Genomic DNA, 17,675 nt, shown 5'->3' on the forward strand with positions numbered 1-17,675 from the left:
GCCTATTGGCCCCCCAATTTACATCCCTAGCATTTTGCCCAGGACAATATTCAATAAATGGTGGTTACTCAGCATTTGCATTAAATTCAAAGGGCGCACCAAAACAACTAAATAGAACTTCTCCCATTGTTGTCAATCAGGGATTTTCTTATTTTTTAAGAAAACGAGGGCACTATCGTTCTACCAAAGACTCAACAAACTCCACTATGGAGGGAACGGCCTCGTTCTCGCACTGTTTCACGGCCCCGCAGCCCTCCGCAATTAACCATCAATTTGGAATGAGACCCATTACGGTTCGAGTCAGTCTTGTCCGACAAGGCAACGTTGATAGATTCGTTACGCTTTGCCAAAAAGAACAAAACTCTGCTCCAATTTGTTAGCAGTTAATATGGCATGTTATCATTGGCCCCCATCGATGCACAGTGAGAATGCCATAGCGATAACGTTCACATAATTTCCCATAACGCTAAATAAGCAGGTTGAAAGTTAGATTGTTATTAAGGTGACTGTTAGTCGGTAAGTGGCTTCATCCATTCATTTTATCAATTTGCAAAAAATTGCTCCATTTTGGACATTTTCCCCCCAAAAATCCACCTTTCTTGCCAATAAATCTACACTCCCTAAATCAACAACCTTCCAGCTGAGTTGTATTTCACTCTGCATTTACATCATGGAAACCATGCCTCTCTGTTTCCACGATGCCAGAAGGATATATGTTAACCTGATTTGGACAGGAAAACGCACCTGAAGCCCGTCTTTGGCGGCTCACCCCGACAACCCAACCTCCCTTCCTCTCACCCACTGCGTCGACACTGCGGGCCAGCCCCAGCTGTGAACAACACAAAGCCTCTTGTGATTCTCACAGCCCCTGCCCTGCCAACACGATGTCTCTGAAGAAGAAAAAAAACATTTTAATTGACACGGCAATTAAGCGAAACAAGTCAAAACAGAGCTCTTGTGGAACCTCTGTGTGAGGAGAGAGAGTAATCTGCTTCCCCAGACAAGTTTATCGTGAGAACGTTGACTATTGGTCCGAGACGTATGGCTTGTATCTCAGCCAGAGAGAGTTCACTGCAAAGAAAATATTTGGGAATAATGTGTGATTAACTACAGTACATCACCACTGGGAACAGTGGGAGATTAATTGGTGTTCATCCCCATTTGGAGGGTCCTTTGGATTATTTTAACCCAACATTTTTGTCTTCACTAAAACACAGGTCATTAGATTTTGTCTACTTCCAAGCAGGTTTTCATTCATTTTTGCTTTAAAATAGAATTACACAAGCTGGGAACCTGCTTAAACAATTACAGGAAAGATAATACTCAAACCTCCAACTTGTACTATATGCAAACACAGACTTTATGCATAACTCCCAACTATATCAACTATGATAGTATAATACATTTGACTGATTCATAGCTTGCGTGATATACAACAAGTTCATGTTTGCCCCACACTGGTTTTGGTGGATAAAATAATTTTAAAAAACCCATCACATCTTGGTTTATTATCAGCATTAATGTGCATGCAATATGTAGCTAAGTGAGTGAGACGTGCAATATTGAAATGGTTCTTAAAAGACATGCAATATATTGTCATTGTTTGTACAAACCTCACTTTACTCTGCATCATAAGATAATGCAGAGCGTTCACAGCCACAGTTGTCCAAGTAGTTATCCTGACATAAAGGATAAATACGTCATAAATATCTGCTCACTCCACAGCCCAGAGAGGTTAATGCTGATGTATTGCCGGGAAGGACTCGTTTCTTTTATAATATTCATCACAATCAACATCAAGGCCTTTTTTATTTCCTCACAAGCATGTGGAGGACGAGGCTGCGGCTTCGGGGTTCCACTGAGATGTAGCATTAAACAGCAGCACTTCCCCTCATAGCATTTATCTCTCCTGCCAATCCGAACGTCTGATTTAACGTGGCAAATTAGAGAAAAGAAAGACCTAATGGTACGCTTAGTGACTCGGCTCTCGTATCTTTCATCTCCTGTGGGAACGGCATTTAATCAAGTGGGATGTCTTTGTGAGGCCATATTTCACAGTCGATCTTACGTGAGACACACAAACCACTGACAAAAGAATGATTATGTCCACAGGCTTATCAACACACGTTTGGTATCACACCAAAAGCATTCATCGCAACAAATTATCAAGGGAAATTAAAAAAGGAGAGGAAACTCTCTGACAGGTAAACGATCAGGTGTGTCAGCGATTGTCCCGGGTCATGACAGCTCCTTTCAGAGCATTCCCTCTAACGCATGAAAGTGAATGTTCACCACATCTCATGAGACAAACATTGCCAAGCAGCGGAAGCACGTTGCTAAGCGAGAGAGAGAGAGAGAGAGAGAGAGAGAGAGAGAGAGAGAGAGAGAGAGAGAGAGAGAGAGAGCTGGGGGACGTGTTAAATGAATAGAGATGAACAGCCCCAACTGTGAGAAGAGTCATCGCTGCATCTATCAGCGATTCTGGTGTCTGCCAGTTATTTTAGAACTCGACACAACTTGGATCTTGGAGGAGGATTTTCTTCCTGCCATGTTTTGACAGGGTGAAAATAGCAAGCTGATATTACACAACTCAAACAGCACATCATTTAAAAAAGAACATGGCTTATGCTTCCTTGTTGGTTTAATTTCAGTGGGCTTTCTTGTGCTGCCGCTGCGGCTGCTGCAGCCAGAAGACACTCCAGGTTTTTTTACAACCACGCAACATCTGAAAAAACATGGAGTCAGCGTAAATATACGTCTAAGTCAGAGTAGTTTTTCTTTTTTAAAGCAGAGTTCGTCCCCTTGAAACAAAACAAGTGTGCGACAAGTGTCCAGTTTTTAACGAAGAGCACCCTGCGAAGCCCGACAGAATTATTATTTCTGGTGCAACACTTTATTTCGGGGAAAAATCGTCTCAAATGGCGGAAAATACACTCGATTTATATCCACATGCTCCGGCGAAGCCAACGAGTCCTGAGGTGCCTTGGAGATTAACCCGCAAACACAAACACATGACTGAGCTTTACCGTGGGCTGGCGGCCCCAACAGACTCACTGAAGAGTTAATTCCACAGTGCATTCCATCCCCACAGTGTGTCATTAAAAGAGCAGCATCTCACCTACAATCACAATTTATCTCTGCTCGCTAATTAGTCACGATCAATTACCTTTGCTCAATGCTGCAACCACATTTAGGAAAACAGGAAGAGCTGCTTATTCATTACTGCTCTTTTGCCAGTCTTGCCAGCCCTCGGGTTGGTTTCACTAGCTCGGGCCAGCAGGGAGGCCTCCATTAAAAAGCCATCCCTCACTACGAGGTCCAACATGTGACAGAGGTGGCCGCTGGGACCCATTGAACCCTTCTCAGGTCGCTCACTATGACGGGAAAATAGGTTAACTGACTTAATTACAGGCCTTTAAAACAGTAAACACTCGCGACAGTTGAGCTGCATTGCTGAGCTCAGTCTGACAGATATGAGCAGAAGAGGGGAAACACTGCAAAGGTGGATGATGACATCAGTCATTACCTGAGATGGAGTTGGGAAGTTTGTTCTTGCAGCGAAGGCGGCAGAAAGACAACCACGACGGTGACACATGTATGGATGGCAGCCTGATTACACACCAGTGGAGCTGAACTCCAGATAAGTGACAGAATATGGGCGCGTCCGGCAGTGTACAGTTACTGACGGGACTTTCTGCCATGGGAACAAACTTATTCTATGCTTTCTGCAACTCCGTTCCTCAGCGAGTACCATAGCGGCCTTCTATTTCCACCCTGGAAGATAGAACATGAGCACGTTAAAACTGGGAAGGTGGGAGACAAGTGGGGGTAGAACCCGATCCACACTGCAGCCCATGAAAGAGACTTTGGACGGATTCAGAGCTTGGAGGGAAAGTCGTAGGAGTGAAATCCAAGCCTCCATCTCTTCCTCTCTCTGACCCCCTTTTCTCCGTCTCACCCTCCCTCTGTCAGAGCGGTTCATCTTGGACTCCGGACCCGTTTGTCTTCTCGGAGAAAGGAAATGCAAAGTAGGCTACTCCGAAACTCTGGGAAACGCCACAGGACGTCCCCGGGGGGCGAAATTAAATACCTCCACTAAGATCCACAAAGTAAAGTGGCAATAAAGTATTCATTAACCCCCCCATTGAAGGGCTGAGCAGGAAAACAAGCAACTGAGTTAATAAGTCAAACACAGACTTAGCGCACTCATCTCATCTGAAGATTTACAAAACAATGAGGGGAGCTCAAGAGCGTGTACGTCTCGCTCAGACAAGCAGGGAGATCAGAGAATCAAAGACGGCGGGGGTGTGTGATTGAACAAAGTAAGCAACATTTGAGTATTAACAAACTGTTTCACGAACAGTACCCCTAATGCTCGTAATCCTTGTGCTTTCACATTGCAACACATGGCCCACTACTGGTTTGGCAGCATGCCAGCCTGGAGCGGAGGATGTAAACATTCTCCTCTTGACTTTCATTTTCCCTCCAATGCGAAGACCTCATTTTTCACCTTCATTCTGGGCCGCTGTCCTCCCTTTTGCAGCTCCACAGTGGTGCTCCTCGGACCTGGAGCAAGAAATCTATAGGCAGCACAGAGAAAGGCCTGCGGGGCGCTGGGCGCCACATTCATTGACAAAAAAAGGGCCTGATGCCAGTTTGACGCCCACCCTCAGGTCTCACAGAATGCGTATGAACTTCTGTGAATAAGAGGCAAACCTACACAAATACCCCTGCGGCTATAGGACCTTAACAGGGGGAAAGAGTGTGTGGGCGACGCCAAACAACAACAAAAACAAGGGGAGTTGCATGCCAGGGTTCCTCTTTTTCACTCCTCCACCAATCAAGAGGCGGCGCCGCCGCCGCCGCAGGAGGGGGCTTGAAAGGATGGATCGCTGACAAAAAAACGCCTGTCGGGGGGTCACCGCTGGCCCTGGCTCGGCCTCAATGGATGTAAATGAAAGTCCATCCCCACACATTGCAATTAACACCTACTCCACTAACATGCAGCTTTAGGGAATTCTTCAAATCACCATTTCAAAACCTTGCAGTACAAAGGCATCAAAGCTCACGCATTGTGATATCCCCGAGTGCTCCTCTGGGCGAAACTCTTCGGTGTGTCTTCCAAATGGCCTCGTCCCCCCACTAAAGTGGAATAGTATATGACCTCATCACTGACCAGATGAGGAGGTGGGAAGCGAGGACAAACGTGCTGAAAGGATTGGAATCGGAGGGTTGGGTGAAATGCTGACTGCAATTTACTCTTAACACGGTTCAGTGAACTCTGAAACAATGGTCTGTTCTAGTTGCTGCGATCTAAACGCAAACGGAAAACTACTTCTCTTCAGACTTTCTAACAAAACATATGGCTTGATATTGAATACATGTTGGTGAAAAATACTGAGTAGAAAAGGTCAAAATGCTGTACTGGGTCTGTGTTTTTATCATGAAGGTTCAAGCTTTCTGAACTCGTAACATGAAGCCAAACTACGCCAGGTCTGGCTCAAATAAGTCTCTGTTTCACTTTCTTTTTTGTGTGTGTGTGTGTGGCCCACATTTTAAGGGTTTTGTTTTGGATTTTTTTTGCTATATAAAGCGAGGGTCAAAAAGGGCAGAGGGTGTTTTATTGATTTACAGATTAAAAAGCCCCGTGAGGAGAGTGATTTTGGGCTATACAAACAAAATTGACTTGACTTGAGTTATTGGCATGATATCATTTTACCTTAACTTCTGTAGCCAGTATTTCTTTCTTAAAACAAAGATTTAGAGTAAACTGTAAATCATTTAAAAAATTTGTATTCAATGAATATCGTTTAGCCCTACAATTCATTATGATATGATGGAATTCACACTGTACCATTTGGTACATGTTACAAGTTATGAACACTAAATCTTCACATTCCAAGAAAAGTGAAGAAAATGTTGGACACATGTTGGAAACTGGAAACAACCACATTGCGTCTATGTTTTTGCAGGGTGAATGCACACACACCATGCATATGTGCAAAATGTCTGCAGAACAAACATTCAGCTGTACTTCGCAAAATGCAATGCCTTTCATTTGTGCGTGATTTGACCATTTATATTCCGCCTCGCTCTGAGGTTACGGTACAGTGCACCGTCTCAGTCACGGTGTATTTACTGTAGACCTCAAAGAAGAGAGGTCACATTAGAGGGCCAGAGTCTCTGAGGCAGCGAGACGCATCTGAAACTCAAGCTCCCACTGACAGAGGGTGAGAAATTATGTTGAGGTTGTAGATCAGAGGGGAGGGCAGCGGCCTTGACCTCTTCAGTCAGGCTCGTGGCCCCCCACTTGACCTTTCTGGAAAATCTCCCATATACTTAACGTCTTTACGGATCTACACATGCATGGAGACCCGCTTTGAGCACTCCTAGTTATTGGCCAGGAAGAACACCTTCCATATAAAATAGGTCTATGTGATAATAGCATAGCCAGTAACTTCCACATGCAATCCAAGCCAAAGTGGATCAACAGCTATCTTTAAATGATCTGCATGTACATTGAAGGCCCACTTGCCTATCCAGAGGAACATACATCAGTGCAATTTGACAACAGAATGTCCATGAAATAAAAAAGTGAGATGCATGATAATCGGCTCTGAGGACACAGTAAGAAAAGTCTTTCGAGACCAACTAATGTGATGTAACAGTCGGTGTGATTCAGAGAACCTGCAGCCGCTGAAAGGGAGTGACCCTGCTGCTCAGATCAGAGCGCTGTAACCAGCCGGGAGCCGGAAGGATTTTCAACGAGAGTGAACAAGTGATGACTTGGCTTTTCGTAGCAAAGAGCGAACCAGGAGTCTTACGTGTACCTTATGTGGAGCAGGGCGGGGGCGGTGTGTTGTGTACAAGTACAGGGGGGGCATATCCTTTCAAAGACTGGTATGTCAGCTCTGGGCTTTGAATGGGCTTTTGAACATGATACGGACAGCCAGTGGAGCCAGTGGAGGGAGGTGACACTGGGAGAATTTGCAGAGGTGGAAGACAAGGCAGTTGGACAGAGTTGTACAGCAGGGAGTGCTTTGACAGGGGGAGGGAGGGAGGCTGTGAGAGAACCGCCGAAGCCCAGACAGAAGATGACTAAAACTTGAATACCATTCACATTTTCATGCACCAAGTATGACAGGAATTTCCTTTACTGATGATCTAAGACAACACAAGTTATCTTTGAGTAGCTAAATGGTGGACAATGGGGCTCAAATCACCTCTGTGTCCATACGAGACGATAAAGAACCACTATAACGCTTGGATCACATTCTAAAGCTTTAACCTTTTGTGAAACTTGGGTGCAGGTTTGAGCTGGATCCACTAAAGTGTCTAATCCGCCTGGACCATTATTCTACCTGACACCTTAATCTGCCACAAGAGAAACACTAGCGCTAAGAATATACAGTGTTTAGCCCCAGCGGCGTTGCAGAGACAAAGTCAGAGTCCTCAACCTGTTTATCCAGTCCCCACTAATGCCCTGCTTTCACAGGTGAGAAAAGACACTAAATCCCACAGGAAGTCTTAATTATGCCACTGAGAAAAAAGGAACCAACCTTGACGCTTGGCAGGTGTGCTAGATACTAATTCTCAGGCTCAGATTGAGCAACATGTCGAGCCTGAGAACGCCGCGTCTTTACGCCTTTCCAGTTTTCTGAACAAAGAGGTGGTCATAACAACAGACGGCGAGCGACCGTCTTCTCCACGTCACTGAAAAGATTTTTTGAGTTTAATCGCACGTGACAGGCCTCCCATGATGTGACCGACATGGTCTTCAGCTATCATAGCACGAAAACAATCAAGTACCGTCTTATTCTTTGGGTTGGACCATGTGGATTCATTTACGTTTGCCGATATGCACGGGCATAATTGTGTTAGCTCTGCTCTGATTGTATACGTTGTTCTTATTCTGCTTTGGCTATTTCATGTAAAGTTGGTCAAAAAAACAACAACATACAGTTGTAGTTCCATAAATAGAAGAAAAAAAACACACATTGGAGGAGATTTAGCATCGGTGGGGAGAAAGTGATTCATTGTATCTGGACAATTTGGCTGCTATTTTCCGGTCCAGTGAAGAGAGGTTGGGAGGAGGGGTGTGGGGGGCAACAGATGCAACAACATGCCTGTGAAAGACAAGACGAACAGACAACACTGGGTCCTCAGTCTTTTCGAGAGACGATCTTGGTTTCACTGGAGGGGCCAGACACTGACAGAGCCCGTAACCCGACGCAGGAGGCTGTTCCACAGGTGAAGCCTTGGCCAAAGAGGGGAACCACCCCGCTTTCAACACAACACATCCCTCCTTTTGCAGACGCTAAAAGAGAGCTGGCCTTCCATGCCAGGAATCCCAAACACCCCGGGCCCCCGTGCATTTACTGTCGTTCCCATGCCAGGGGGAAGAGAAATGAGCAGGAGAGGGACGACGGACAGAACTGCGGCAGGAAACCGAGCATCCAAAGATGAGTCGCTATATTTAGATGGCACTCTGTCACCTTCAGTTTCCCTTTGCCCACAATAATCCCCTGGGAGGTGTCTAAGAGCCTTTCTACCTGCTGACACCTATAACACATCCAACACCCATTGGCCGGATGTTGGAGAATCAGGAGACAAGCACTGCTACTATTTCCTTTGTTTTTTTATCAAACATTAGGACCACCCAAACCGCCTGCGATACACTTTACAACCTCAGGACCATATGGTCTGGGAATCAGGTTGAGTGAGGTGCCAAGTAGCGCTATTCTATAACACTCAAGCACAATGACTCGATTCATCGGCCGTCATAAAGAAAGGGTTGTGTGTGTGTGTGTGTGTGTGTGTGTGTGTGTGTGTGTGTGTGTGTGTGTGTGTGTGTTTAACAACCATGTGAAGGAGAGAATAAAACAGATATTCCATCAGCGCTGGGTGGGAGGCGCAGACAGCGCCGATGGTTGGCGGACGGAGCTATGAGATGACACTGTGACCGAGATTTTATTTGCAGAGGGAAGCTGACAGCATCGGAGACGGACACGAGGTCACTGCTGGATCCAGGGGCAATGTGCTGAAAGGTGCCAACAGGCTCGTCTTTTTTTAGGAATATCACACGTTCTTCCCACACATACACCTGACAGGAAGAGAGGGGTGAGAATGGGCCTAGTGTTGCCTTCTGCAATACCGATGCACACGGATGACATATTAGGACACTTTAGGGGGAATTGCAAAGCCTTATATATATATATATATATTGAATACATAATATATATATATATATGTTGAATACATAATATATATATATATTGAATACATAATATGTATATATTGAATACATAATATATATATATATATATGTACGTATATATATATATATATATATACGTACATATATATATATATATATATATACATATATATATATACATACATATATATACATATATATATATATATATATATATACATATATATATATACATACATATATATACATATATATATACATACATATATATACATATATATATATATATATATATATATATATATATATATATATATATATATATATATATATATATATATATATATATATATATATTCAATTCCAGTGCACTAAAGCTTCTTTTTTTTTCTCCAGCTGTCACCTTATTTGTATTCCAATCCAAAATAATGTACCAATTGGTCCGGAAACAAAATGCAATCATGGTCCCATCAGTCATCTGCCCCATAGTTTATGTAAAAGTGGCTCACAGGCAGATAGCTAATCGATACCTGATTCCTGACCTGTCAACCGGAAACCATTGGACATATCGACATTTAATAATAATATAGATATTCAACCTTTTACCTAGATAATCATCCATGCCCCGGGTTTAGACGAGGACAGCCGCACCGTCAACGATGCAGTGTCAATTCAAGCACGATAGCGGCATGATTTTGATTACAATGCAATGAAGAGTACCGTGACAGTTTGAGATATACAGATATGCGTTCAGAAGCTGGCTTTGTCAAAGAGATAAATGCACGTCAAGGTAAAGGGCTACAATCAATTCTGACATGAATAAAGGCATGTGTGCCTCGCATGAATGTCACATGGTTCCACAGTCATTTAAATGTGACCCAAAGTCCACTCCATATAGTTTGGGAAGGTGTGTTGGGTTCTCCCAGACACACATACACACACACACACACACACACACACACGTTAGATAGAAGGGCTCGCGATTCTTAAGTCATGTGCACTACAGTGAAGGATTAGCACTGTTCCTGGGACTCAGACTAGACCTAACACCACAGCCGCCTTTTTTTTTTGCGTCACTGTCATATTTAAAATGTTTTACACATTTACAGATGGCTTTGAGCCAACCGGTGCCAACCAATAAAGTGACACTCCTGACAGCTGGATCGCAACGGAGTGCAAGTTGTGCCGGACCGAGCTGCGTCTGCGTTTGTGTTCAATGGTTAACCACGGTGCTGCGAATGACTGCTATGTGCCTGCTGAGGGAGAGGAGAGTTTTACACTAAATATAACCTGGTTTAGCTGCTGCAGAGGGAAGCTGAGGTCTGGGACCAGGCCAAAGTAACAGTGGTTTTCAATGCGTTGTCAGTCATTGCTTTGCTGCCGTAGGGATAGAAGGAGTCAGACCTCACAAACAGTAATTTGAGATCACAGCCGAACATCCGCGGCGGTGCCAGACTTCTGGAGCAGTGGTTTTCCCGGCTTCTACTTGTGGTTCGCCAACGCTGCAATATTAAAGTTAGGGCGACGGTGTGCCAGTATGCTTGAGGTACCCTGCAAATTAGACGGCGGCTGCAAACAGGAAGTCATCGGTGATGATCACGTTGCATTTACTTCGTAGAGCAGCAAAAGTGGGCTGGGAGCAAAAGGAAGAAACCACATTATAGTTGCTCAGGCACACAGTCAATAGTGAGTAAACACTCGACTCCAGCCTGTAAAAATGCAAGCTGTCATAGCCAATCAGGTCAGCGCTGATAACAGCGTGAGAGACCTCTGACCACTGATGTGTGTGCCTTTGGAGCACACAGAAGAAAGTGTCCACTGCTAAAGTGTTGTGTGAACGACGGTAACAGCAGCTTAAACATTTACTCGCATAAGTGACATGACGGCAGGGACGGGGCAAGCCCAGAGATGAACTGATAGCGAACTGCTGCTAACATTTTCAGATGTAATCGTCATCTGTTGTTATTCCTGGGCATTAAAAGTAACAAAAAAAAGAAGAAAAAAACTACTACATAACAAGGGCTAACACATATCAGAATGCCTGGCATGTAACCCCAAAGGAGAGTTTCTGACCCTCTAAGCTGCCACCCACTCACACAAACGCACACACCCACACCCACCCGCACACGCCCGATATAGACGAAAGACTTTGCTGAGGAGTAAAAATAGGAGACTGCTGTTAGCGCTTCACGGGAGGGTGTGCAGATGAGAAATATCTGGAATAATGACGGGGCAGAGCTGCTTCCTTTCACCGCCACCTGCCCCGGCCAGCGGTGCGCTCGTGTGTTATTGCAAAGTTGACCCACATTCTGGTGTCGTCCACGTGGATTTGCAGCCCGTACGTAGCGAGGCGGAGGGGAGGCAGCGTGCTGTAATCCGTATGATGTCGCGGCATTTAAAGAACTCTTCTTTTGTACTGACGGAACGTAATTCCATTCGCTGTAGTCGTCCAAGCAGACGCTTCAAATGTCACCGACGCCGAGTGAGTAAAAGGCGAGAGGGGCACTGGATTCATTCTCACATGGCCTTTGCGGCACAAGGCAACGCCTCCGCCTTCGGCCGTAGATTACGACAGCGTGGCTTTCCAGAGTGAACATTTACAATGGTGGAGATTGTTGACCCCGTGCCTCTGTTTATTCTGAACCAATGTTTACCTGCTGTCTGTTTATCTAAGCAGGCTGAGAGAAGTGCTCCTTTAAAGATCTCTAGCATGTCACCAGAGGCTTCCAGTTGCAAGTTGGCTCTTCCATGTAAACATTGCACATAAAGCCCGGCCAGCGCCTTGATTCAATTTTGAAATTACGTTTTTCAAAAGATTGAAGCCCAGATGAGGCAGAGGTTTATGTGCAGTATATGGCCTAAAATAGTAAAGCCGTGAGCATGGATTTAGATTGGGATCTTCTTAATGCATGAGCTTGAATATGTCAAAGAAGGGATGTGGGCCAACAGCAGCAATGTTGCACTCTTTGCGAAACTCTGCACGGCAAAACATCCCTCGAGGGTGCTTTGTCCGTTCAGAAACTGTACTTCACAGCGTGACACAAAAGCAGGAATCAAAACAAAAAAACTGCACATATAAATCAGTCGACCTCTTAATGGATTTACGTCACAAAGGCACTTGCATGACTTAGCAGTCTCACGGAGAGAGGCGATGCTCTCACACAACCCTTTCACATGTTAATTCTGTATTTCACTTCACTGATGGACAGCTTTTCAAACGTGGGCTACTTCCCTCATGTCCACAAAGAACAATCAAGCTCACTAATGTAAACACCTTCAAGAGAACTTACGGAAATGATTAAAAACTAAACAAAAAGTGCTACTAGTGATCCATAGATCAAAGACGGACATCTGAGCATTTTATCAAGCAGAACAAATGGAAGGATTTGATGATTATCTTAAACTTAAAGTAGTCAGGTTTTTAGACTGTTGGTTAAATAAAATAAACTGAGTACATCGCCTTGAGCTGTGGGACCTTCTAAACAGACATCTTTCACTATTTTCGGACTTTTCATAGGAAAAAACAGGAATTAATTAGCTGAGAGAATAATCCATAATAATAATCCTTTAGTGTCAGCCCTACATTAAATACATTTAAGAAAAAGTTGTGATGGGTGAGATGGACTTTGGGTCGACTCAAACTAGCCGATTTCCAGCAGTTCCAGATCGGCCATTTGATACGACTCCTCTCTTTGGGGGGTTGCTGGCGACAGCAGTCTTGTCTCAACTAACCCTAAAATATCAACTCATTTTCTACGGTGGATTTACTCTGCTCCCGCTCCTCATTCCATCAAACACTCAGTTCTCATCTGACATTGGGAATCAGTGTCAGATGATACATTGATTACCAATGTAATGTGTTTGCTGTCGGATCGGAGGCAGACTTCTTTCTCTTTCTGCAAACTCAGCCGACTAGAAAACATGATAAGCCCGGACAAAGTCTACTTCCACGGTTTATCCCTCAGACTCTACGAAGTCTAATCTTATTGAAACTTGTACAGGTATTTCCCCCTCATATCCTCTGAACTCAATACCACAGAAGGTGGTGTTCTCCCTGTCATAAAAGCTGTGCACGCTGCATGAAGCCAAAGCAAAGCAATTAGGCCCCATGATTTACTCTTCCTGCTTTAATAGGGAAGCCAGGGCCTCCCAGATGGAGGTCATGGTTCTGAACCTCGCTCCTCAGCTACCGAGTTAATCAGTTTGGAGCATGTGTTGAGCTCGACGCTGAGAGAGACATTCGGCTTTACGGCTGCAATTTAACTTTTTCCTCACAGCGTGACTCTGTGCCAAAGCGATCCATAATAACAACCAGGGGACTGATAATTAACGCATTATTTTCCTCATTAAAAAAAAAAAACATTTTCTGTCCACGCTTGTCGCTACAACTGTGTTCCGCTGAAGTTGCTGCTCGGAGGCAATCTGCAATCCCAAACAGCTCAAGCAAAAAAACTTAACACATCATGGTGCATCAGGGGAAGTGCAGCCGACTTGCCAAGGTAAGGACTACATGGGCCTCTCAAAAAGCAATTAAGGGAGAGAGAGTCATAATATTGAATGGAGAAGGGGGTGCATTCCTCTGAGAGAGGCAGCAGCAGTAGACTGTGAAATTCATATTGACTGGAGAGGCAAACACACACACACACACACACACACACACACACACACACACACACACACACACACACACACACACACACACACACACACACACACACACACGCAGGTAAGCAGGAGAGCCAAGCTCTTTTTTTCTTTTCCCCACTTTGCTTGTCAGCCAAAGAACAGCGGCTGTAGTCCGCTGCTTTCAAATATATTTCTGGTGAGTTCAGTCATCCAAAAGATGCACCTATGCAAAAGCTAGCCGACGAGCCTGCTTACAGAAAATAGAAACAGCACAGCTCTCAGAACACAACACGGCGTTTGTGTATAGGGGACGGACTAGAACGATATTTGGAAAATGAAAAAAAAAGAAGAAAAGAAACGAAAAAAGAAAAAAGAAAAACTGCTGAGCTCTGGATGTGCGTTCACTGATGTGGTAAATCCCACTTGATTAAAGCAGGAAAACGCCTTCGACAATGAACTGTGCCAGTCCACTTAATTAAGTCAACTTGCACTGGGGAGCGCTGGGAAATGGAAAGCAAAGCAAACAGGGGCGCTGCAGCTCGCTCGCTCGCCCACCCACCCTCCCTCGCTTTCTCTCTGGATGCTAATCAAAAGGCTTGATCTCCAAGCAGGACAGGCCTCGGGGACGTCGCTCTGCTTGGCTGATCCTGGCAATTTGCTCTTGATAATACCGTCTTCTCACTCTGCTCCCCTCCCAACCACCACCCCCGGAACCCCGGCAACCCATCTCACCCAATCTGTGCGGCTATTGGAACGCACAAACACAACCCACTAAAGCACACGTCTGCCTTCACCAGGGGGAATAATCACATAATGGCCACAGAGTTATTACATGCTCCTTATTATCCCGCCTCCCTTCGCGGCTCCAATTTAGGGATTCCACAATAAAGCTGATTGAAGATAAAGGCGCCGCTTTTGATCGACAAAAACAATAATCATGTATATTGTTTCAAATGGAGTGCGAACAAGAAGCGCACGCTATCTTCAATACGGGCATCTGCTCAGCCGCCGTTTGTGTTTTTTAATTGTTTGTACAATATAAGCCAGTGGAAGCATCTGGTGGTTATTACATCGCCTGGAGGTATGAGGAAGGGGCAACGGATAAGAATTGCATGATTTGTTTGCGGCCTATGGTGAAGCTGCGAGTTCTTCCTCTGCAAAAAAATAAACAAGAAAAGCCTCAGCACTTACCGAAGCCACAACGGCTCTGTTTGCAAAAACGTCAGTCACACGCCGAGCCAACACACAGCAGAGTTTAATACACCGGCACAGAACTGGAAGAGTCAGAACGCCGGGGCCGAGAGGCAGGTGGGAACAGAAGAGCGGAGGATGAGGTTCAGGTTCCTACCTTTGAAGGAGATGAAGACGCGGGGTGCGGCCAGTGGGTCACTGATCAATGGGTTCCCGAGAGCGAGGCCGGTCAGTGCCAGGAGGGCGTGGACCGTCCACAGACCGTCCAGCTGCATGGTCGACCAACCTCCGGCGGCACACCAAGAGCGTTTTATATTTTCTTTTTGTTAAATCTCTGCAGAGACAAAAACAAACACGTGAGAAGAGAAGAAAAGAAAAAAAAATGCCACAATAAGTTGTTTATTAAGTTATGCGACGTGTTAAATAAATGGCTCCCAAGGGCCCTGTGATCCCTGTGAGTTTTGGTGATGCAGCGCTGAGATGTGGGGATTACAGCCAGATCTCTGGGAGCTTAACAAAAAAAATGAATGGAGACGGGACAAGCTTTTAGAGATGTGTGCGCACTTCCATTTGGGAAGATTTATGCTTGTTTTTTTTTGGTGTGTGTGTGTGTGACAAACTGATGGAAAGGGCACGTCGACTCTAGTGAGAGAAGCTTTTCTTCTTCTGCTCCTCTCCACGCAACCCAAAACACATTCCTACGTCATGACACCATACGTGTGTGCTGCTCTGTAATTACAGCTTCACCTAACAGTGGGCTGCACCACGACCTCGTGCTTATAGAGAGAGAGACAGGGGGGGAGGGGGGGGGGGGGGGTGAAAAAGTTGGGATTGGTGCAATCTAAAATAAAATATTAACTTTGTGCTAAAAGGGATTACAAATGATGACGGGCTCAAACGCTCACTGGAACAGTTTAACAAGTCTTCCAAACAATGCAGCGGTGGTCATCAATGAAGTCCCCGGTTAATGAATGATAGATGCCAGGGAGCAACCACAATGATCCTCACATCTGTCACCAAATCATCAGAAAAGACTTGTCCAACTTCTGGCCCTCGGCTATCCTCCGTCAAATCCACTCTTGGTCCATTTAATCATCTCTACCATGTTGCCGCTTGTCTGCATTTTCAACTTCTTTTCTTTCTACCACACTCTATTCCCCAAACAGCAACCTGACCTCACCGCTTGGAGGAAAATCGCTCTTCTCTGCATGTTTCCGACAACAAACACTGAACATTTGGAAGCGGGTCTCCATCGCAAACACACCTTTCGAAGACATCCGCAGAGCCAAAGGGTCCTCAGACCGGCCGGCTGAGGTGGATTTATGAGCATAACCCAGCTGTTTAAACCCAGTTGTTTACTGACAATTTGTTAACCATCCAGCTGTTTATTCAGAGACAGAGGCCAAGTCCTTCACACACGCATATGAAATCAAACACTGGCACTGCTCGCAAATGACACAGAGGAGACTGAGAGACACAGAGTCCACTCACTTTATACACATCTTCCAGTTTTTTTGAGTCAGGAAAATAAATTATGAATTCAGTTTTGCAAAAAAAAGAAGAAGAAAGGGCTGTCTATGGAGAATCATTTAAATCCATCACACTTGTCCCAACTGCTTCATACCGACACAAGATTTCCCACCCTCCACTGATGCTCTCAGCTTCTTCATTGTCTGCGTCTACAAGTTATTAATCGTCACATGTTGAGCACATCTATTTAACTTCCAGTGAAAGAGAACGCTAATAACCACAAGTCAGATCGGGCGCAACCTAACCCTGCCTCTGAATCCTGCTGGTTTATTCAGAGGACAATACATATTTGCTCATATATATATATATATATATATATATATATATATATATATATATATATATATATATATATATATATATGCTCATCATTTATCATATTTCACAACAATAGGGCAAATACATTTTGTAAAAGCCTCCTCCCCCAGAATGAAAAAAAGACAAGGAAAACAACATCAAGCTGTGTTAATATATTCCATCACAATGTTCTTCAGCATTGAAGAAAGATGTGAGAGAAAAAAAAGAAGAAGAAAAAAGGTTGAATGTTGCTGAATGATATAGACTGTAATCTGTGTGTGACAGACTGCCAGCCTTGGCCACACATGGACGACAGAACTGTAAACAGTCTGGTGTGGTATTAGAGCGCACGGTAAACTGAATAGCAATTCCATAAATAGTAATAATGATTCCTGTAAGAATCGAGGCTTTGATCTATCAAATATTTTATTTATGCTTATCTATTTCTGGAAAAAAAATAAAATAAAAAAAAAACAGTCGTTGAAGCATGCTGCTAATAATACAATAAGAAAAAAGAAAAACAATTCAAGCGCTCAGCTGCAGACATGTATGCTTTATTAAAGCATCAATAATAAAGCAGGCTAAATAGAAAATAATACGGAAAAAGCAAAAGCACAATCAGGCTTACCTTGTTGGTGCAGCTGTCCGAATATAACTTCAGATCCAACCATGCAAGTCATTGAACAAAACCAATTCCAACAGCTCGGTCACTTTCGTCTCCAAGTTGAAATCAATAATAACAATAGAAAATCCCGCTGCTGCTGCTGCTGCTGCTGCTGCTGCTGCTGCTGGACCGTCCCTGCTCAGGAGGGCG

General features: G+C 44.4%; 1 protein-coding gene across 1 annotated transcript in view; it reads right to left on the reverse strand.

Annotated features, from left to right (window-relative positions):
* LOC306736337 (semaphorin-3F-like) overlaps positions 1-15,309 on the reverse strand; it is a gene marked incomplete at its 5' end in the record, with an annotated part of 55,080 nt that extends 39,771 nt beyond the window's left edge. Inside the window, one exon of the mRNA XM_079217961.1 lies at positions 15,192-15,309. Within this exon, the coding sequence (XP_079074087.1) occupies positions 15,192-15,309 (118 nt within the window). The remainder of the gene's footprint in view (positions 1-15,191) is intronic.
* Positions 15,310-17,675: the final 2,366 nt, after the last annotated feature.

This window comes from Taurulus bubalis, assembly GCF_910589615.1.
Source record: "Taurulus bubalis genome assembly, chromosome: 5".
NCBI classification, from domain to species: Eukaryota; Metazoa; Chordata; class Actinopteri; order Perciformes; family Cottidae; genus Taurulus; species Taurulus bubalis.